The sequence below is a fragment of the Ochotona princeps genome, chromosome 10, assembly GCF_030435755.1.
Source record: "Ochotona princeps isolate mOchPri1 chromosome 10, mOchPri1.hap1, whole genome shotgun sequence".
NCBI classification, from domain to species: Eukaryota; Metazoa; Chordata; class Mammalia; order Lagomorpha; family Ochotonidae; genus Ochotona; species Ochotona princeps.
In genome coordinates this window covers 51,122,883-51,146,139 of record NC_080841.1, presented here as the reverse complement: position 1 = coordinate 51,146,139, position 23,257 = coordinate 51,122,883, and the positions used below count along the sequence as shown (strand labels likewise).

At 44.8% G+C, this 23,257-nt stretch overlaps 1 protein-coding gene across 2 annotated transcripts in view; it reads right to left on the bottom strand.

The window, feature by feature from the left end:
• The window catches only part of EFCAB2 (EF-hand calcium binding domain 2), a 90,476-nt gene extending 74,715 nt beyond the window's left edge, over positions 1 to 15,761 (bottom strand). For both annotated transcript variants that reach the window (XM_058669434.1, XM_058669435.1), the window contains exon 1: positions 15,482 to 15,761. In XM_058669434.1, the coding sequence (XP_058525417.1) occupies positions 15,482 to 15,500 (19 nt within the window). In that variant the 5' untranslated portion in view covers positions 15,501 to 15,761. The remainder of the gene's footprint in view (positions 1 to 15,481) is intronic.
• Positions 15,762 to 23,257: the final 7,496 nt, after the last annotated feature.

Genomic DNA, 23,257 nt, shown 5'->3' with positions numbered 1-23,257 from the left:
TATTCGTTTCAAAGGAAGACTCAGAGAGAGAAAGAGAGGTCTCCCATCCACTGGCTCACTCCCGTGCATCAGCCAGGGCTGAGCCAGGTCAAAGCCAGGAACCAGGAGCTTCTTCCAAGTCTCTCACACGGGTGCAGGTGCCCAACCATCTCGTCCATCTTCCACTGCTTTCCCAGGCCATTAGTAGGGAGCCAGATTGGAAGTAGAGAGCCAGGATATGAACAGAAGCCCATACGAGATGACAACACCACAGGTAGTGGCTTTTTTGTGCTATGCCAACATCACTGGCTCTAAACCTCTCAAAACATTTATTTATTTGTATTGGAAAGGTAGATTCAAGAGAAAGCAAAATAAGAAGAGAAATATCTTCTGCCCACTGATTCATTACCCAAGTGGTCACAGCAACCAGAGCTGAGCTAATCTGAAGCCAGGAGCCTGGAGCTTCTTCTGGGTCTCCCACGTGGGTGCAGGGTCCCAAGGCTTTAGGTCATCCTCTGCTCCTTTCCCAGGCCACAAACAGGGAGCTGGATGGGAAGCAGAGTAATCAGGACACAAACCGGTAGCCATATAGGATCCCAGCACTTAAACGGGGAGGATTAGTCAATTGAGCCACTGTGCCAGGCCCAGAACTCTGTATCCGGTCATATGGGTAAGCATGGTAACTTTGGGACCCTCTACTTGTGATTGGCAACTGCTATACTTGACACGGCAGGAAGTGGTGGTGGAGGCTGGACTGACTAACACGGAATTATCAGAACTAAGTTACATTGCTGAACACTCAGTTGGCACTACAGAGAACTACAGAAATGTCTAATTTCTGTAATCCACGCTACTGGTGCTATAGCTAAAAACAGATCCTGGTAATAGTAGACAAATGTCTTAAAATGAAAATATCCCAATGCCCACAGCCCATACCAAAATGTTGATTTGAGTCCTAGCTATTCCATGTCCACTTCCAGCTTCCTGCTAATGTCCTTGGAAAAGCAGCAGATGATGACCCAGGATGAACCCCTTCCACCCCATAGCAGACCTGGAGAGGCTTTTAGTTTTAGTCTGGCCAAGTCCTAAGCTGTTGCAGGCATTTGGAGAGTGAACCAGCAGATTAAGGAACTTTCTTTGATATTTTGCCTTTTAAAATAATTATTTCTCTAACATCTTACCAAAATTTTCTACCACAACTCTTTAGAGTGCAGTATAAAAGACCATAGGGCACGGCATGATAGCGTAGCAGTTAAAGCCCTCACCTTGAATGTGCCAGGATCTCATATGGGCACTGGTTCTAATCCCAGCAGCTCCACTTCCCATCCAGCTCCCTGTTTATGGCCTGGGAAAGCAGTTGAGGATGGCTCTAAGCCTTGGGACACTGCACCCACATGGGAGACCTGGAGGAGGCTCCTGGCTCCTGGCTTTGGATTGGCTCAGCTCTGGTTGCTGTGACCACTTAGGGAGTGAACCATCAGATGGAAGATCTTCCTCTCTGTCTCTCATCCTCTCTGTATATCTGCCTTTCCAATAAAAATAAAATAATGTTTTTTAAAAAACAAAAAAGTTAAGATAATTGATTCTCATGGTTGGCATGGTGGTACAGCAAGCTAATCCTCCACATGTGGCATCAGCACAGCAATGCTGTAGGCACCAGTGGCTATTCCACTTCTGATCCAGCTACCTGTTATGAGCCAGGGGAAGCTCTTGGGCTAATACACACATATAGCAGACACAGAAGTTCCTAGTTTTAGATCTGCCCAACTCAGACTAATGCAACCATGTGGGCAGCGATCCAGAGCATGGAAGATCTTTACCTCTTCATTCTGTCTTTGTAATGCTCACTTTCAAACAAAATAAATAAGTCATTTATATATAAACTCTAGAACCATACCAACTGGGTTTAAAGAATAGCATTATCATCTGCTAGCTCTATAACCTTTGGAAATGTTACTTAACTGCTCAGATGTGTAAATGTTCTTAGCAGTAAAAAAAAAAAAAAAAAACAAAGAAAGAAAAGAAAAGGATAACATTAAACTATCTGGGTCTGGTGCAGTGACTCAGTGGCTAAATCCTCACCTTGCATATGCCAGGATCCCATACAGGAACTGGATCATGTCCTGGCTGTTCCAGCTCCCAGTCAGCATCCTGCTTGTGGCCTGGGAAAGCAGTGGAGGATAGCCCAAAGCCTTGGGACCCTGCACCCATGTGGGAAACTCGGAAGAAGCTCCTGGCTTCAGATTGGATCAGCTCTAGCTGTTGCAGCCACTTGGGGAGAGAGAATCAGCAGATGAAAGGTTTTTCTATCTGTAGCTCATCTCTGTAAATCTGCCATTCCAATAAAAAAAAAAAATTTAAGCAAAAATATTTTGCAAGATTGTTCTAAAGCATTCTCTTTCAACTATTGTAATGTTCATTAAAAATTACCAATTATCTTATTTTTACAATTTGGAGAAAACTCTCCAAATGTGTAACATCTTAGGAAAGGGAATATAGTTAAACAGATTTGAGAGAAAGCAACTTTTCACATAAACATACTCATTTACATGAATCATATTCAGATACATAGAAAACAGGCAAAACTATTTTCATATGTAGTAAAATTTGCATTAGTTTTACATAATTTTAAGCCTTACTGGAATCTGCTGACATTTAATATCTTTTTAATGTTTTTGTTTACTTTGCCCTTTTTTTAAAAAGTTTTTTTACTTTAAAAGGCAGAGTGACAGAGATGTTCTATCTACTACTGGTTAAGGCTCCAAACACCGGCAACAAGCAGGGCTAGACCAGGACATAGTAAAATTTCGGGCCCAGCCGCATGGCCTAGCGACTAAAGTCCTCGCCTTGAACATGCCAGGATCCCATATGGACACTGGTTCTAATACCGGCAGCTCCACTTCCCATCCAGGTCCTTGCTTGTGGCCTGGGAAAGCAGTCGAGGACGGCCCAATGCTTTTGGAGCCTGCACCCGCGTGGGAGACCTAGAAGAAGTCTCTGGCTCCTGGCTTTGGATCAGCGCAGCACCGGCCATTGTGGTCACTTGGGGAGTGAATCATGGGATGGAAGATCTTTCTCTCTATCTCTCCTCCTCTGTATATATCTGACTTTGTCATAAAAATAAATAAAACTTTTAAAAAAATAGTAAAATTCCATATTTCTTTAAAAATATGTTCTTTAGCTTTAGTTTTTGGCGTTCCTACACTACTAAACATATGCAGCAGACCTGTTCAATGCAAAATATATATCTAAACCAATGTCAATAATAAAATTCCTTTTTGCTGATGAAACTTCAATTAGAGACAAATTATATTGTTACACAATAATTCCTTTTTAGTTTCACATTAAATACTGCCAATACCTATACTTTCATATTTGTATTTTAGCAATGCAAATGCTAAAAGGACTGAAAGGAAGTATGTATTTCAGCGGGTAAAAATCAAACAGTAGAAAGAAAAACGAGGGCAAAGTAGCCACCTACAGTGCCAGCATCCCATATAGGTGCCAGCTGGTATCTGGCTGCTTGACTTCTTTTTTCTTTTTCTTTTTTTCAATATTTATTTATTTTTCCTGGAAAGTCAGATTCACAGAGCGGAGGAGAGACAGACAGAAAGATCTTCTGTCTGCTGGTTTACTCCCCAAGTAGCCACAAAGATCGATGCTGAGCCGATCTGAAGCCAGGAGCCTCTTCCGGGTCTCCTGTGGGTGCAGGGTCCCAAGGCTTTGGGCCGTCCTCCACTGCTTTCCCAGGCCATAAACAGGGAGCTGGATGGGAAGTGGAGCAGCCGGAATTAGAACCAGTGCCCATATGGGACCCCAACACAAGCAAGTCAGGGACTTCAGCCACTAGGCTATCATGCCAGGTCCTGTGGCTACTCTACTCATGCCCCAGCTTCCTCACGCACCTGGAAAGCAGTGGAGGATGGTCCAAGAGCTTGGGCCCCTGCACTCACACAGTAGACCTGGAGAAGCTTTAGACTTCTGATTTTGGCCTGGCATAGTCCAGCCATTATGGCCATTTGGCAAGTGGATCAGGAGATGGTATATCTCTTCCTCTGTCTCTCCCTTTCTCTCTCTCTCTCTGTCTTTCCTATAAACAGATACATCTTTAAAGAAATAAAGAAAGAAAGAAAACTCCAGCTGTAGGCAACCAGCTGTTGCCTTGTACTCAGGCAAGTGTTACACTGCTAGAAAATAGCACCCAGTAGCTGGTGGGCATTCTAGGCCTAATTAATGCCAATTTTGTATTAATTATAGCAGTATGCCAGTATAGTTGATTATTATTTCTTTTTCTTTCTTCCTTTCTCTTTTTTAAAAATATGTGGGAAAGGTAGGGACACCGGGCCAGGACACAACATTCTGGCCCCCAGGCAAGAGGCACTGCGGCTAGCCCAGCCAGGCGTGCCCCCCAGCCTGTTTTCACATGTTCCAGTGGACAGCAAGCAATGCTGATTAGCCCAGCCCAGGTCTCCCACATAGGGGGTGCCTTGGCCTAACTCCATACACACCCTCCAGTTCTCCCCTCCTCTAAACCACTTCATCTCAGCTCCCTTACCTACCTCAAGTACAGTGACCCAGTCCGTGAAAGACTCCAGAAATCATTCCTTCCCTAACAAACATACCCTCAGCTGCTCCCACTCCAATACATTCCAAGACCCCCTTGCCCAAACAATCTGCAGTGCCCCTGCCTGAGGGCTTAGATGACGTGTCCCAACCCAATAGTGCCCTCTGCTCCCACTTATCTTAAAAAAAATATAGAATAGACAACTATGCTGGCACATTGGTATAGTTAACACAAATGTGGCATTAAGCAGGCCCAGAATGCCCACTAGCTATTGGCTGCCTTTCTCCCAACAGTGTAAAACTTGACTAGGTACATGGCAACTTGCCTACAGCTAGGGTCAGCTGAATTTTTCTACCGTTGATATATCTGTGTATACATTTAAAACATTTAAGTAGATGTCAAAACCCCACTGACAGAAAGTATGATAAAATAATAAGCCCCAGGAGGAATATTCACCATGAGAACTGTTTAAAGCATAGAACTAAGAAGGTAAAGAAATGCTCTCAAGGGTAATTATCTGAAAGCACAGTAATGTTGTTGTTCTATTTGACCCCAAGTATCCAGAACAAAAAAAAAAAAAAAAAAAAAGGCCCGTTGAGGCCACCTGAAGAGTGAACCAGCAGGTGGAAGATCCTTCTGCCTCTCCAACTCTCCATAAATCTGCCTTTCCAATAAAAATAAATACAATCTTTAAATGGCTACAATAGCAGAAGCTGAGCCAATCCAAAGCCAGGAGACAGGAGCCTCTTTCGGATCTCTCACATTGGGGTAGGGGTCCAAGCACTTGGTCCATCCCACTGCTTTTCCAGGCCATAAGAAAAGAGCTGAATCAGAATTGGAGTAGCCACGTCACAGACCAGCACCCACATGGGGTGCCCGCACTTACAGGGGGAGGATTAGCCAGTGGAGCCGCCACTCCAGCCCGTTTATCAATTCTTATTTCACAAAAAACTTGACACAAAAACAAAATATCACCAAAACATCAGGCTTAACAATGAGATACTGGGAGAACACATGGCCTGGCAGTGGAGATGTCACTTGAGAAGTAAAGCTTTCATATTGCAGATTCTGGGTTTAAGTCCCGGCTCCATTCCCAATTCCAGCTTCCAACCAATGCAATACTCTGGTAGGCAGTGGTGACGCTCAAGTAACAGGGTTCCTGCCACATAGAACAAAAGAGCAATTTAAGAGCTCATTCTTCTCTCTCTCTCTCTGCCTTTCAAAAGTATTAAATAAATAAACACATTTTAAAATGAACTATGCTAGGCCAGCATTGTGGCACAGCAAGTTAAGTCACTAACTGTGATGTCAGCACCTCACATGAGCACTGATTCAAGTCCCAGCTGCTTCACTGCTCTTGCAGCTCCCTGCTAAGGCACCTGAGAAAGCCTCGGAAGATGGCCCATGTATTTGGGGCACTGAAGTGCCACACAACTGGCTTTGGCAGGGCCCAGCCTGTGCTGTTGCAAACATTTGAGGAATAAACCACAGAATGGAAGATATCTTTCTCTTTGTCTATTTGTCTGTCTGTCTCTCTCTCTCTCTTCCTCTGTCTGGCTGTCTGTAACTTTGTTTTTCAAATAAACAATAAATAAATCTTTTTTAATGGAACACTATATTCAACCATCATCTAGTTTTATGTAAATTTTTTGCTTTCATTTATTAAATGCTTGTCATTCATTATCACCCATTCAAAATGTGTTCTGATTTAAAAGGAACAAAAACCAGGTATGGTAAATTTTAATAGGTCAGTGCTTAAACTGAGGAAGGAACATGGATATGATATGAACGATGTTTGTTCCAAATTTCAGACTTGACCATGCGACTTTAGAGAAGTTGGAGTGGAGGGATGTTACTTCATCCCTAACACTTCTCTTCCAGTTCCATCCCTAATCTAGAACCACTAGACTAAAACCTTCTCTGTCATTTCTTCTGCTACCAACAAGTCCAAGTCATCATAATCCACACTAAAGCCAAGTCACCTCTTAGGAAGGGTAGGGTAAGGGTTTTGCCAGACAGCTAAGGCGCTGGTTGAGAAACCTGTGCTGCACACAGATGTGCCCAGATTCCTTCTCTGGCTCCTGACCACTGCTGCCTGTTAGGGCACACTCTGGGAACCACCAGAGGACAGCTCAGGCACCTGGGTCCCAGCTCTGGGTCTCTAGCCTGCCCGGGGCATTTAGGGAGTCAATTAGCACAAGGGAGCACTCTTTCTCTGGCTTCTCAATTAAAGTATTGCTCAAAACTTAAAAAAAAGTGAACTGTACTTTCTGTCTAAAAAGTTGGATGGCTTCCTCTTGTTCTCAGATAGAAGCCAGACTCCCTGAGCTGGCCTATACTTGCTGGCATGACAGAAGGGTTTGCTTGAAGAGAAGCACTCTATAACCAAAATGCGGCTTGTGATAAAGTGTCTGAAACAGCAGTCACGACGCCATGTGGGATAGCCACACCCCGTGATGGTCATTCCCATCTCTGACCTGATTCAACATTCCCATGCAATCTAGAACAAAATCTACCAATTATCTCAGCCTTCTGTCTATTTTTTTCACTCCTGACTTCCAATACTCTGGCTCAGGGTCGTATGTTTCTCAGCTACTATACTGAACTCCAATTTGTCCCACTGTTCACCATTCAAGATACTTATTCAAGTGATTCTTCTAAACAACAAATATGACTGTCTCTCATAAAAAAAAAAAAAATCGTTCATTAGGGGCCCGGCGCAGTAGCCTAGCGGTTAAGGGCCTCACCTTGAACGCACCGGAATCCCATAAAGGCACCAGTTCTAATCCCGGCAGCTCCACTTCCCATCCAGCTCCCTGCTTGTGGCCTGAGAAAGCAGTTGAGAACAGCCCAAAGCCTTGGGACCCTGCACCCACATGGGAGACTCGGAGGAAGTTCCTGGCTCCTGGCTCCAGATCGGCACAGCATCGGCTGTTGAGCTCACTTGGGGAGTGAATCAACAGATGGAAGATCTTCCTCTCTGTCTCTCTTCTCTGTATTTCTGCCTTTCCAATAAAAATAAATAAATCTTTAGAAAAAACAAACAAACAAAAATTATTCATTGGTCCACCAATGATTTGAAGATTAAAATTTTTAAATCTCCCCTTCTTCCTAAACAATCAAATTCTAACTATACTGAACATCTTTGAAATTAAAGAACTCATCTTTACAATTTCAAGCATGTTACTGTCTCTCATCCTGAAATATCTTTCCCTTGCTTATCCCATGGGGTAATTATTAAACCTTTAAATATATAAGTCATGTCCTTTGCAAAACCAACTTTTATTTAACATTTAGCAAATACTTAGCTCCTATGTGCCATGGCCTGGGATAACAGAAAACACAAGTACCAAATTTATCCTCTTATGACTTACACTCTAGAAAGAAAAGCAGACATCACGCAACACTCACAGAGGTAATTATAAACTACAGCATAAAGAGAAGGAAAAAGAAATAACTATGAGAAGGAACCAAAGGGGCTATAATTGAAAGGGTGGACATGTGAATCAAATGACTCTCCAAGAGTATCCACTCACTGTATAAATGCCGCCATCGCAGCACTTTTCACATTATTGTATCAATATCTCTTTAGCTTTGTGATCCTCACTAGATGGGAAATTCTGTGAACTAAAGTTCAGACTTATGTGATAAATCCAAGTAAATTCTGAAAAAAGACCATGATAACATTCCTGCCTAGGTCTTCAGACTGCCAAGCTTATTACTGCACTTAGTAAATTATCTCATTACATTCTTAGTACCTGTAAGACACATACTAAAGGTTTACAGAGTATTGTCAAGTGGAGGGTCTAATAAACAAATTTTCACAAATGGGCAAGAATAACCTGGGCCTGGCACAATGACGCAATTAACTAATCCTCCCCTTGCAAGCACCAGGATCCCATATTAACACCAGTTCGTGTCTAGTTGATCCACTTCCCACCCAGTTATTTGCTTTATGGCCTGGGAAAGCAGCAGAGGATGACTCAAAGCCTCAAGATCATGCACCTGCGTGGGAAACCCAGAAGAAGCTCCTGGCTTCAGACTGGCTCAGTTCTAGCCACTGTGGCCATTTGGGAAGTGAACCAGTGGCCGGAAGATCTATATTTCTGTCTCATATTCTCTGTGTAAATCTAATCTGCCTTTCCAATAAAAAGAAACAAACCTTAAAAAAAAATCTGGGCCTGGCATGGTACCCTAGCGGTTTAAGTCCTCGCCTTGCACACACTGGGATCCCATATGGGTGCTGGTTCTAATCCCAGCATCCCTGCTTGCCTTCCAGCTCCTTGCTTGTGGCCTGGGAAAGCAGTCATGGACAGCCCAAAGCCTTGGGACCTGCACCTGCATGGCAGACCCGGAAGAGGTTCTGGGCTCCTGGCCTAGATCAGCTCGGCTCCAGCTCTTGTGGCTACTTGGGAAGTGAATCAATGAACAGAAGATCTTCCTCTCTGTCTTTGCTCCTGTCTGTATATCTGAATTTCCAACAAAAATAAACCCTTAAAGAAAAAAAAAAAAAGAACAATCTGTTATCAGCATACTATGAAGGCTTTCAAATTTTTGTAGAAATGATTCAACTATATGAGCCTTTTTTATTCATTAAGAAAACTTTAGTTTTATCTGGTAAACATGACAAATGCTAACTTTTGTTGGCTGACTGAGGTGAACAATGTCTAATGTGAAAGAAATTAAAACTTAACATCAAAAAAAATTTTGTGGGTGTCTCTCCCTCTTTTTTCAAGAGGAACCCCATCTCTCGGCTTTCTCTTGGGAGGTGCTTTCGCCTTCCCTCTTTTCCTGCTCACATGGTCCCTGCACAAACTTTTCTGTCTGAAAAAAAAAAAAAGTTTTATCAGATGGCACTAAAATAAATTTTAAAAAGGAAATTCTCTAGGCCTGGTGCTATGGCTCAATTAGCTCAACTAGCTAAATCCTCATCTTGGAACCACCAGGAGCCCTTAAGGGCACCAGTTTGTGTCCCAGCTGCTCCAATTCCGATCCAGCTCCCTGCTTGTGGCCTGGGAAAGCAGTCAAGAATGTCCCAAAGCCTTGGGAGACTGCACCTGCACTGAGAGACCTGGAAGAAGTTCCTGGTTCCTGGCTTTGGACTGGCTCAGCTCCAGCCATTGTGGAAATACGGGAAGTGAATTAGTAGACAGAAGATCTTTGTCTCTCCTCTCTGTAAATCTGCCTTTCCAATAAATCTTGGCCCTGGCACAGTAGCCTAGTGGCTAAGCCCTCACTTTGCAACCACTAGGAGACCATTTGAGTGCCAGTTCATGTCCCAACTACTCCATTTTCCATCCAGCTCCCTGCTTGTGGCCTGGGAAAGCAGTTGAGGACAGCCCAAAGTCTTGGCACCCCGCACCTGTGTGGAAGCCCCGGAAGAAGCTCCATGCTGCTAGCTCCTACTGGCTCTGCTCTGGCTGTTGCAGCTATTTGGGGAGTGAACCAGCAGACAAGAAGACTTAACTCTCTGTCTCTTTCTCTTTGAAAAATCAGCCCTTCCAACAAAAAATAATCTTGACAAGTCAATCTCATGTAGGGATTGATCACTGAATTGGAAGTATTTGAACAATTTATTATCAAAGCATGTTAAGTAACAAAAAATATTTAAGTATAAACAAAAACAATAAATCCTGAGCGAACTTTAAAATGTGCTACTTGCCAAAAAAAAGTCTAACTACCAAAAGAAGAACCTTCCAGCCCTATATAAAATTCTCTAGAAGACAGCAGCAATACAATTAAGGATCCAAAGACTCAACAGTAAAACTTATGATTTAAACAAATAAAGCAAAACCAAAGGAATGGAAAAAACGTTTTGGCTGAAGAAATTTAGGGAAATGTTAAAATTTCAAAAATAAATTTTTTCTTGGACACACGCTGCAATACAGTGGGTTAAGCAGCTGTCTGGGACACCCACATCTATGTCAGATGCCAGATGCAAGCCCTGTATATTCTGCTTCCCATATACCTTCCTATTAATGCATGCTGAGGGGCAACAGATGATGGCTCAAGTGACAGATGGCTCTGTCACTGACATGAGATCCAGATGCAGCTCCAGACCCCAGCATCTGGCCTGGCCCTGTCCCTGCTGTTCCAAGCATTTGGGAGTGGACCAGCAGATGTAAGGTTTCTCTTTCTCTGTCACTCTACCTTTGAAGTTAACGAAAATAAATATTTAACAGCAAAAATAATTTTTCTCTCCCATTTCAAGCATTTTTAATAGAAAAAAGTAAGCGATTTTAAAAATGTAACTTAATTTTAAAATTCTAAATTACTCTCTTTTAAGATGACATAACTATATACATTTGTGGGGTTTTTTTAATATATATATTTTTTTTTATGGGAAGGCAGATATACATAGAGGAGAGACAGAAAAGAAGATCTTCTGTCTGATGGTACACTCCCCAAGCGGCCGCAACCACTGGAGCTGAGCCAGTCCGAAGCCAGGAGCCAAGAACTTTCTCCAGGTCTTCTACATGGGTGCAGGGTCCCAAGACTTTGGGCCGTCCTTGACTGCTTTCCCAGGCCACAAGCAGGGAGCTGGATGGGAGATGGAGCTGCCGGGATTAGAACCAGCACCCATGTGGGATCCTAGCATGCTCAAGGCGAGGACTTTAGTCGCTGTGCTATCATTCTGGGCGCTATAAATTTCTTAACCTAGGAAAAAATGAATTGTACTGTGCTACAGTATAAAAATGCAAAAAGCACAAAAACATATTTAAACATTAGCAGCTTTAACTACATGATCTTATATAAAAATTTTACTGACAGTGCTTAACAGCCCTTCTACCAGGTTGTTAACTTTTCTTAACCAATATTTTCAGTATTTTTAAAGGATTATTTGGAAATCAGAGAGAGCGAGAGAGACAAAGGAAAAGAGATTAGGAGAGCTGGAACTTCTATCCACTTGGACAGACTGCTGCAAAAGCTGAAGTCAGGAGCCAGGGATTTCTTCCAGGTCTCCTACATGATACAGGGACCCAAGTTCTGAGTCATCTTCTACTGCTTTTCCCCAGGGCATTAGCAGGGAGCTGGATGGGAAGTACAGCAGCCAGGACTCGAACTAGTGCGCAAAAGGGATTTCAGTATCATAGGCAGCAACTTCACCCACTATACAACAATATCAGTATTTTCAATACTCGCATCAAAATTATTTCTAAATGTTAAAGAGGAATTCAATGGCTACTTGGAAACTACTCCCTTTTTGCAACTTACAAAAATAAAACTCCAGATCAAAGTTGAACATTGAAAATATATCCATACTTCTTCAAAGAATTATACCAGTGGCTTTATTTTCAGTGCCACTAAGAACTTTGGCACTGGAAAAAAAAAGTTATGAAACCAGATGAAACAGAAGCATATAGCTTAAAGAAGAAAGAAAAATAAATTAGCCTCATGTACTTTCAGATACATTTAATTCAAATGAGTAAGTATTTGTTACTTATTTTGACCAAAAAAAAAAAAAAAAAAAAAAAAAACCTCTGGCAGACAGTTACAGATCAGTAACAGTCTCTGACCTCCGGGAACTTACAGGATAACAGGTATATCCTGCAAAACATCTGTGTGATTCTAAGCTGGTCAAAATTTCTGAAGTATGAACTCACACTGCCCCAAAACTGAAGTACACATGTAACAGCCTACTACTTAGTGAAACCAGCTCCTGGTCAAGGCATGCACACACCACTGCTTCAGCTCTCCAAGCACGGAGGCCTGCAAGTCAGCCTTGCCTAGATAGATCCCCAAATCCAGATCAATTTCTGACAGGTGACGTGTAATTTTTGAACTTTTAGAACTGAGAATCAGGGGCCAATACTGTGACGCAGGGGGCTAAGGCACTGCCAGGATCCCACTTGGGCAGTGCTCCACGTCACTCCACGTCCCGGCTGCTCCACGTCACTCCATCTTCCTGCCACGGCTACTGGCTTCAGCCTAACCCAGCCCTGGCCTTTGAGGCCATTTGGAGAACGATCTAGCAGGTGGAAGTTCTGTCTCCCTAACTCTGCTTTTCAAACAAAATCTTTTTTTTTTTTTAAAGATTTTATTGTTATTGGAAAGCCGGATATACAAAGAGGAAGAGAGACAGAGAGGAAGATCTTCCATCCGATGTTTCACTCCCCAAGTGAGCTGCAACGGGCCGGTACGCGCAGATCCGATGCTGGGAACCTGGAACCTCTTCCGGGTCTCCCATGTGGGTGCAGGGTCCCAATGCATTGGGCCGTCCTCGACTGCTTTCCCAGGCCACAAGCAGGGAGCTGGATGGGAAGTGGAGCTGCCGGGATTAGAACCGGCGCCCATATGGGATCCCGGGGCTTTCAAGGCGAGGACTTTAGCTGCTAGGCCAAGCCGCCGGGCCCTCAAACAAAATCTTAAAACCAAACAACAATAACAACAACAACAAAATGTGAGGGGTGAGGTAAACACATTCATGCTTTAAAAAGATGTCTTTAAAAAGTACAATGAAATACAAAAATAAAATATGTCCACACAAATATCTTAGCAAGGTGAGTACCCATTTATTTTGTCATGCCCTTTAAATTGCAATGTCAGGTGACTCCTGAAATTTTTGTTTTAACTTATCCAAACAGGAATTTTTTTTATTTAAAAAATGTTTAACTTTAGGGCTTGGCAGTGTGGCCTAGTGGCTAAGGTCCTCGCCTTGATCCCATATGGCCGCTGGTTCTAGTCCCGGCAGCTCTACTTCCTCTCTATCTCTCCTCCTCTCAGTATATCTGACTTTGTAATAAAAATAAAAAAATAAAAATAAAAAAATAAAAAATAAAAAATAAAAAAAAATGTTTAACTTTAAACTTGTGTATCTTTACTATAAGTATATACTGTGTAATATCCTCATAAAACCCTTGTAAGAATGAGCTATACCGGGCCCAGCGGCGTGGCCTAGCGGCTAAAGTCCTCGCCTTGAACGTGCCAGGATCCCATGTGGGCGCCGGTTCTGATCCCATCCAGCTCCCTGCTTGTGGCCTGGAAAGCAGTTGAGGACAGCCCAAAGCTTTGGGACCCTGCACCCATGTGGGAGACCCAGAAGAGGTTCCAGGTTCCCGGCTTCGGATTGGCGCAGCACCGGACATTGCGCTCACTTGGGGAGTGAATCATCGGTAGGAATATCTTCCTCTCTGTCTCTCCTCCTCTATGTATATCTGACTTTGTAATAAAAAATAAATCTAAAAAAAAAAAAAAAAGAACGAGCTATACCACAGAACAGCACATCTCAAACTTCAACGCAAAAAAGGAGTACCCACAGATGTGCTAAAATATGAACACTTGATTCAGTAGATCTAGGTGGTGCCAGAGACTCCTCATTTCTGATAAGCTGCCAGTCTTGTCCACAGATCATCAGGGCCCATAGCACCGGGCACAATGCCAGGCACAAAAGCCCTTCTGCCTAGTCAACTGCTCCTTCCCTGGGTGTCAGCTAAGGAACAAACACAATGATATCCCCCAGTATCCTATCTTAGCCTAGCCTATCCTAACCTAGGCAGAAGCTGCCTTCCCCCAGACAATAATTAAAAACATGCCAAACAAATAAACGACTTCTAGCTTTCAACAGCCATGGTTTCTTCTATGGTTACACATGGAATTTTACCTTCATCCAAATCAACTGGTTTTAAATTTTAAAAGTTTTGAAAATTAAAATGGACAGCTTTTTTAATTTCTCAGACTAATCAGATCAATTTTTGTATTTTAAAAAATCTTGAGATGAACTCCTTTATTCCCTAGTGATTTTTAAATATTAATTGCATAAATAAAAAATAACATGTTTCCTGGAGAAGGCAACATAAAGAAAATAACCGTGCCTCTCCGGATTAATATAAAAATCAGTATTCCTGTCACCAAGTAGTTTTAGCACAGCCTTAGTATGACTCTGCGTATTTTCTGGGATCACCATAACTAGAGGCTAACAGCTCATGTAAATTCCAGTTGTGAACTCAACTACCTTTGTTCCTTGACTTCAATTTTTAAAAAGTACGTGGGTAGAGCATGTTAGGGACTCAAAAAATAAGCAAAAGTGTAATATTATTTTCAAGTTTAAGATGTTCGCTTCTACTCTTTTCGTGGTTCTTGATGCTTTTACTGCATTTGCCAATTATGAATTATTTTGGCGCAACTAAAGGGATGGTAACCAAGGACCAGGGTTTCAGTCACACCCGATTTAAAATCAACGTTAAAGTCTTTCAAATAGAAACGTGGATAATCAGGGCTTCGCATCAACAACACTTCAAATCCTTTCAGAGCTGGCGGCGGAGACAGGGACTAGGACAGACCTCCCCGTTCATTTTGGCTTTTTCCTCCTTACTAATAATGTTGCTGTTACTTCTTTTTTTTTTTTAAGACCCCAGACAGGGTGCAACCTCTCATTTCCATAGCCGGAGAAGGGCACAGAGGACGGCTGTGACCTCGAGTCCGTCCTCCGCGTGTCCTCACCAAGGAGGCAAAATGGTGGCCGCAGACGCCATCAAGCCTGCACCGGGGCGGGGTTTCAGCGCGGCCTGACAGGATTCCGCCACACACCAGCAGTCAGAATCTGTCCTCGTCCGGGCCGCCCTCCCGCTGCCCACAAACCCTGGACAGCTGCTGGCGTGGCGCCTGCGGCAGCCAGCCCCCAGCGACGGGGTGGAGGCGGCGGGGGCATCCCGGCGAGCGGGAACAAGGACGCCATTATCAGCCCCCGCAGGACGCCGCCTCCGCCGCAGCCCGCGCCGCAGCCCCGGCCTCCGCGGGCGGGGACACGGGGAGAGGCGGGGCCGGCCGGGCGCGCGGCGAGGCCGGGGGCTGGGAGCGCCCCCTCCTCAGGCCAACCCTTCCTCGCGGCGGCGAGAAGATGGAGGGTGGCCCGCGCCCTCCCCGGCCGACGCTTCCCCAGGGAGGCAGCTCCAGGTCGCCGCGGGCGGAGAGGGCCACCGTTCCCTCGGCGCTCCCTACCTTCTTTATCGTCCGCCATCTTGTTGCCGCGCCGGTCGCCCGGGAGATGCCCCCTGTTAACCTGGGCCGCGGCGTTCTGGCCCTCTTGGGGGGGGTCCCCTCCCTTCCACAAGCCCCGCCAAGCGGGCCTGGAGGGAGGAGGGGTCTCTCGGAATCCTCGGGGAGGAAGATTCTAGGTGGGGGGAAAGGGGAACTCTGGAAAAGCTGGCGCGCTTCCCGACACGAACCCTCGGGCGCGCGGGCGGCCTGAAGCCGGGAGTGTGCGCGCCGCCGGCCGGGCCGGGCCTTGCTCTCCAGCACAGGGACCTGAACCGCGAGCCGCTTTTTGGGAGGGGGGCGCCTGGCGAGTTCATTTCCCAAGGTTCCAGGCCCCTTCTTTCTCACCCATTTGGGGGAGGGGGGCCTCACGCGCATGCAGTGTCATCCCCCTGCTCTCGAGTGTGTACAACGTGGCGTCGCTTTTTTTTTTTTTAACCGCCGATTTAAAAACGCAGCGGGAGCTGCTGGGCTCAGAGCTCCCCTGGGGGGGTATAACAGAACCATCCCGCCGTGCAGCCCCCTTGCACGGCCCGCAGGGCGCCCCACCCCGCTGCCCGCCCTGTCCCAGGGAGAGCGACAGCACCGCCTGTGAGAACTGGGACTGCAACGGAAAAACTGGGCCGGGTACAAGGGGAAACCAGAGCCCTTCTCCTATTATTACTCTGGAGCGGAGTCGCTGTAGAAAAAAAAAAATGAGCCAAATAGGCACAAACATTGCGTTGTCAAGGCTGCGATTTCTGAGACAAAATAGAAAGTTCTCATAGCAACAGAATGGACCTGTGTTGTGTTCAGCATTACATACGTTTCAATATTCTCTTTTTTGGGGGGGAGGGTTGAAAATTGGCTTGCCCTGTGTCTAAAGTTACAAAGATTTTTAATGGTGCTTTCCGAAAAGTTTGCAGCTATTACAGTGTGATGTCAACTTTTTTTTCTTTCTAGGTTATACTCACTGTACTAGGGCGTTTTCTTTTTCAAAAGCACTTTGAGTAAAAGATTATTTCAAACGAATGTCTAAACCAGGGACCGTATATTTTAAGAGGCTTCCGAAATACAAGGTATTAGTATTTAATGATTTTATTAGCAGGGTTTTTAATGCTTTTAATGCCCCCTCCTTATTAGATTTGCTTCTGTAATCTCTGTAAACCCTAAGGCAAAGTGACTGTATTCTTCCTTGTAAAAATAACTCATCTTTGGCATCTGGTGCTGTGACATAGCTGGTAAAGCCATCTGCTTTGATGCTGGCATCTCAGGTAGGCACCAGTTCCTGTCCAGGCTGCTCTACTTCAGCCCAACTCCCTGCCAAGGGGCCTGCACAAGGCCCAGGGGTTTGGGCCCCTTGCCACCCCTGTGGGAGGCCCACATGAAGCTGGCCATTGGGGCCCTCTGGGGGAGTGAACCAGGAGGCAGATCGCTCTGTCTCTCCTCCTCTCTCTGCAACTCTCATTTTCAAATAAATCTTTAAAATATATGTATTTTTCTATTGGAAGCAATGTTTGGTGCTATGACAAGCATTCTTTGTGAAACCGAATATATAAATTATAAAAAAAAGTGGCCTATATTGAAAGATGCTTACATAAAAGTATTACACTTGCATACAGAATATTATTATACAAAAATATTCATTAGCATTCACATTTTCCTACACTCACTGTATTTGGATTTTCAGAGACTCTGTATGGAGAATGAAGGCTCTGCAGTGAGTGGAAGCCCAGCTTGTGTCAGCTCTGCCCTTCCTCAGCTATTAACTGTCTTTTTTTTTTTTTTTTTCTGGAATGTCTTTCCCCACCTCTCCCACAGACATTTGTGCCCTGTTGGCTGACATTCAAGGTCGCTTAGGCCTTGCAGTGTTCCCTCCCAACCCTGAAAGCTTCTCACACTCTCTTTCCCTCCTGCCAAACTGTAAGCTCCGAATAAGGGAACTGCTTCATCCATCCATATGTCCCTGGTGCCTGGCACAGTTTATCCATTTTTCTGTCTGAAATACTTTTTTATTTTTTATTTAAAAGGTGGATTTACAGAGAGAGAAAGAAAGATAGATTTTCCATCTGTTCATTCACTCCCCAGATGGCTGCAACAGCTGCCCATAGCAGGGTTGGTTGGAAGCCAGGAGCCTGGAGTTTCTTTTGGATTTCCCACATGGGCACAGGGACCCAAGTACTTGGGTCATCTGCTACTGCTTTCCCAGGTACATCAGAAGTGAGTTAAATCAGAAGTGAAACAGATGCCAGAACTGCAGGCAGAGGCTTCATCTACTACACCAGCCCCTAATGTGCTTTCTGAAGAGTTGAACGGCACCAGTGTTGTGCAGTGCAATAAGCCATTGCTAATCCCTTCATGGAGCACTAGGTCCCAGTTGCTCTACTTCCAACCCGGTTCCATGTTCCTGGCTTCCGCCTGCACAGCCCTGACGTTTGCAGCCATTTGGGGTATAAACTGCTGGTGGAAGATACCTTTATCTCTGTCTGTTTCCCATCGCTCTACATTTCAGATATATCAGTCTTTTTAAAAAAAATTCAGTATTATACAGATGATGACTCCATGGACTGTGGGTCTTTGTTATTTGGATAATCGTTTATACAGTAATTATCACAGTATACAGTGCTGTGGAAAGGTTTTCAGCGTTGTGTATTTTTACTGTGTAACCGGCTAAAGAAGCAGTGAGAAAGTCAGTCTCAAGCACTACTATGTACTTTAGTGAGACTGGGTATGTGGATATGGAGAGGATACAGAAGATTAGTACCTGGTTTTCAAATATAATGGGATGAGTTAATTAATATATACATTTTTGCTCTCCCAAACCTAGGGTAACAGTTATTATAACCTTGTACTAGTTCAGAAGCAGAGGTTAGTGTAGTTGGAATAGCTTCGAAATCTGTTCAACTTTTTTTAAAAAGTTTTTTTAAGTTTTATTATTTTTTTAAAGATTTATTCATTTTTTATTACAGCCAGATATACAGAGAGGAAGAGAGACAGAGAGGAAGATCTTCCGTCCTATGATTCACTCCCCAAGTGAGCCACAACGGGCCGGTGCGCCGCCGATCTGAAGCCGGGAACCAGGAACCTCCTCCGGGTCTCCCACATGGGTGCAGGATCCCAATGCATTGGGCCGTCCTCAACTGCTTTCCCAGGCCACAAGCAGGGAGCTGGATGGGAAGTGGAGCTGCCGGGATTAGAACCGGCGCCCATATGGGATCCCGGGGCTTTCAAGGCGAGGACTTTAGCTGCTAGGCCACGCCGCCGGGCCATACGTTTTATTTTTATTGGAAAGGCAGAGAGGAGGAGAGACAGAAAGGAAGATTCTCCATCCACTGATTCACTCCCCAAGCGGCCACAATGGCTGGTGCTAAGCCAATCCGAAGCCAGAAGTCAGGAGCCTCTTCCAGGTCTCCCACACATGTTCAGGGTCCCAAGTGTTTGGGCCATCCTTGACTGCTTTCCCAGGCCACAAGCCAGGAGCTGGATGGGAAGCAGGCCTGCCAGGATTAGAACCAGCATCCATAAGGGATCCAGGTGCATGCAAAGTCAGGATTTAGCCACTAGGCCATTGTGGTTGGTCCTCAACCTTTTTTTTTTTTTTTTTGGAAAGGCAGATGATAGGGACACAGAGACAGGGAAATCTTCAGCCTGCTGGTTCACTCCACAAATGGCTGCAGAGGTTGAGGCTGGGCCATACTAAAACCAGAACCTCTGTGTGGGTCCCCCAAACACTTGGCCTGTCTTCTGCTGCTTTCAGGAACCTTAGCAGGGAGCCTGACAAGAATAGAGCAGCCAGGATTCTAACTGATGCTCTTATAGGGTATCTTGGTGCCACAAGCAGTGGCTTAACCCACCATACCACAACACAGGCCCCATACTTAGAATTTAACTCAACTTTCTTTTTGATTGTAGAAATCTGTCTGGTGACCATATTGCACTATTAATTTTTTAATATCATTAGCTTGCTAGTTTGGTTTGGTCAATAGCAAGCTAACTGCAACCACATTTTCTCTATATGCTATATTTCATTTCTATCCTATAGCTTGAGTAATTTTGTAGTATGGTGCACTGCCAGGGTGTCATTTCATTTAGGTATCTCAGTGATTTTCAACAACTCAGAATTGTAAGATTAATTTTGATCCCACTCAAAAATGTTCCAGAACATTGAGCTAAATCAGAAATGCAAGAATGTTGTTTTAGAGAAACTTACTTGATGTATGGTATTCTTTGGGGGCAGGTGGACATGCACAGGTTATGTCCTTCCTCTTACTTGGATTTGCTGTGAGTTAAATGTATTCAGACAGGGACCAGCACAGTAGCATAGCATGCTAATCTCCCACCTGAGGGCAGTACTGGTATCCCATATAGATGCCAGTTCAAGTCTCAGCCATTCCAGTGGGCAGGATGGCACGAGACTTCCTGTTGTTTCATCACAGTGTAAAGAATGACTCGCAACTTAAAAGTTCTGAATTTATTTATACACTTTTTAACAGTTTTGGCCTATGGCTGGCCACAGGTAAGTGAACCTGACTCACAAAACTACAGATAAAAGTAGACTACTGTAATTTAGAAAACTGGATTTTCCTTGGACCTTGCTGTCTACTGACCACACCATCAGAGACAAGTCATATAATCTCTTTGAAACTTAGCCCAGAAAAAAAAAAAAAAAAAACAGAACAGCGTTGTCCAAACTCAGTATCTTTAGAGTTTCCACCAGGTTTGATGCATGTAGCTGAAAGCTTTGAAAAGTTTAAGGAATTGGGCTTGGCGGCGTGGCCTAGTGGCTAAGGTCCTCGTCTTGATCCCATATGGCCGCTGGTTCTAATCCCGGCAGCTCCACTTCCTCTCTGTCTCTTCTCCTCTCAGTGTATCTGACTTTGCAATAAAAATAAAATAAATCTTTAAAAAAAAAAAAAAGTTTAAGGAATTTACAAGACAATCCACTGTCTTGAAAAAAACTCCCACTTGCAAAGAGCTAAAAAAACAAAAAAAATATACAAAAAAAAAAAAAAAGAAATTCCCACTTGCACGAAGGGACACTGTCTGAGACTCACCTTTCACGTGGGAAGCTTGCGTTTTCAGTGTTCGGTTGGCAGTACACTCTTCACTTCAATATTCGGCTGCCTGTATGGTGTGAGATATACTTTACCGCTGTACCTCAGGACCCCGTCCTGGTTTCTACCTCACCATTTAAAATTTTTATTTATTTCGTTTTATTTGAAATCTAGAAAGAGAAGGAGTTTGCAGCTACTAGTTCACTCCCCAAATATCTGCAACAGCCCTAGCTGAATCAGACTATAGCCAGGAGCCAGGAAGCCAAGCCCAGTCTACACACATGGGTGGTAGGGACCCAAGTACTCAAGCCTGATGCCTCTCTGGGCAGAAAAAAAGCAGAAAGCTGGAAGCAGAGCCTGGACTTGAACCTGTGCACTCTAATTCCAATTCCATAACTGAAGTGACATCCCTTTCTGAAAAATTGACCATTCAAATATCCATCTCAGGGTAGGCATTGTGGCAATGCAGTTTAAGCCACTGCTTGTGACACCAGCATCCCACTGTGGAGTGTCAGTTTGAGTCCCATTACCTCTGCTTCTAATCTAGCTCCCTGATAATGCATCCTGGGAGACAGCAGTTGATAGCTCAGGTGCTCCAGCCCCTGTTATTCATGGGGAAGGCCCACTCCTGACCATTGCAGGCCATTACGAAAGTGAGCCCATAAATAGAAGCGCTCTCTTTCTCGCTTCACCTCCCTCCGTCTCTCCTGTTCTGCTTTTCAAGTATTTGAAAGTAAACATTTCTAAAAAGACATGTAGAGGGACTGTCACCTGCATCCCTATCGGCACCAATTCAGGTCCTGGCTACGTTATTTCCAGTCCAGTTCCCTGCTGGTGCACCTGAGAAGGCAGAGATGATGGCCTGAATGCCTGGGTCCCTGCCCTCCTGCCCCTTGGCTTCAGACCAGTCCAGCTCTAGTCATTGTGGCCATTGAGGAGTGAAGCAGCAAATCTCTCTCTCTCTTCTCTCTCTCTCTCTCTCTCTCTCTCTCTCTCATTCTGCCTTTCAAATAAATAAATAGAGGAGGAGAGACAGAGAGGAAGATCTCCCATCCGATGATTCACTCCCTAAATGACTGCAACAGCCACTGCTGAGCCAATCCAAAGCCAGGAGCCAAGAGCCAAGAGCCTCTTCTGGGTCTCCCACACAGGTGCAGGGTCCCAAGGCTTTGGGCTGTCCATGACTGCTTTCCCAGGCCACAAGCAGGGAGCTGGATGGGAAGCAGGCCTACCAGAATTAGAACCAGCGCCCATATGGGATCCCGGGGTGTTCAAGGCGAGGACTTTAGCTGCTAAGCCACTGTGCCATGCCCAGAGAAGATTGTTAAGCACAAAAATTCTCTGCAGAATTAGTCACCTCCCTACCTACTTGCTTGCCTCATTATTCTCCCTCTGCTGCTACATCTGCTTCCTGCTCTGAAACATCGACTGACACCTCTAGCAAAGCTCTTAGAGACTGTAAGGACCAGATAACGATATGCACTTTGTCCTTGTTTGGACACTAAACATCTGCCGGATGCTGGCATGGGAATGAGGTGAAACCCTCTTCTAATGGATCCTCCTGTTTTGCCAGGCCTCATTCTCCTCTTTCCCTTTACACCTATTTGCAGATTGAGGTTTCAGGCCTCTCCATCATGGGGGAGGATTGTGTTCAGATCTTGGCCCTGGACAGGAGACATTTTCAGTGTTCCCAGAACTCTGTTTGTTTGTTTCAGGGAGCACCCACACAGGGATGGCAGCGCTTGTGGGCAGCTGGAAAGTGACTCTCACATGAAACCACAGCTCTCTGTGCTAGGAAAGCTCACACCCCCGGCTCTGGTTCTCTCAAGAGCACGTGTTTCTTTCTGTTTCTCTTTCAAGCATGCATGGACACAGCAAGTCATGGTTTGATTCATTACTTGCACACTTCCTGTCCTAATTGCACAACCCTTGTCCCTCCAGCACGGAAATAGTGTAAAATGGCACTGGGAGTTAACCTTAGACTGCTTGATTGGTTCCAGATTGGGAGATAATGCTGCACAGAAGATCAAGCAAATCATGCTAGGAGTAAAGTGGAGTCCATAGCTCCGTGGCTCCATACATGCTACTGCTCCCTAACCTCAGTTTTCCCATCTGTCAAGTGGAGATAAAGAGCTGAATCACCATTTCAGAGCTGTAAGAGGCAGTTTACTGATCTTTCTCCCTTGACTCAGGGCCTGATTGAATTTTGGGCTAACCCCATGTGACCCTCTGATGACGAGGCCAACAGTGCTCTTATTTGGAGTATTGACCATGTGCTGGTAAATAACATCGCAGGTTTTACATGAACTGTCTTACTCAGTCATCATAACACCACCGTGAGAAATACACTAACAAGGGGGCCAGGTTTGTGGCACGGAGAGAATGTTAAGCTGCCTCCTGACTCCATCCCCAAAGGGAGTGATGGAGTCCCAGCGGCTCTGCTTCTGAGCCAGCTCCCTGCTGATGCCCTTGGAGAGCAGAAGATGGCCCAAGTAGTTGGATCTCTGCCACTCACAGGGGAGACCAGGATGGAGTTCCCAGCTCCTGGAATCAGCCTGACCCAGTCTCAACTCTTACAGACATTTGGAGAGTGAACCAGTTGATAGAAAATTCTCTTTCTGTCTCTCCTCCCTAACCCCTCCTCTGTTTTACAGAAATATAAAAATAAATGTTTTTTAAAAGAGGAAAAAGAAGCACACTAGCATAC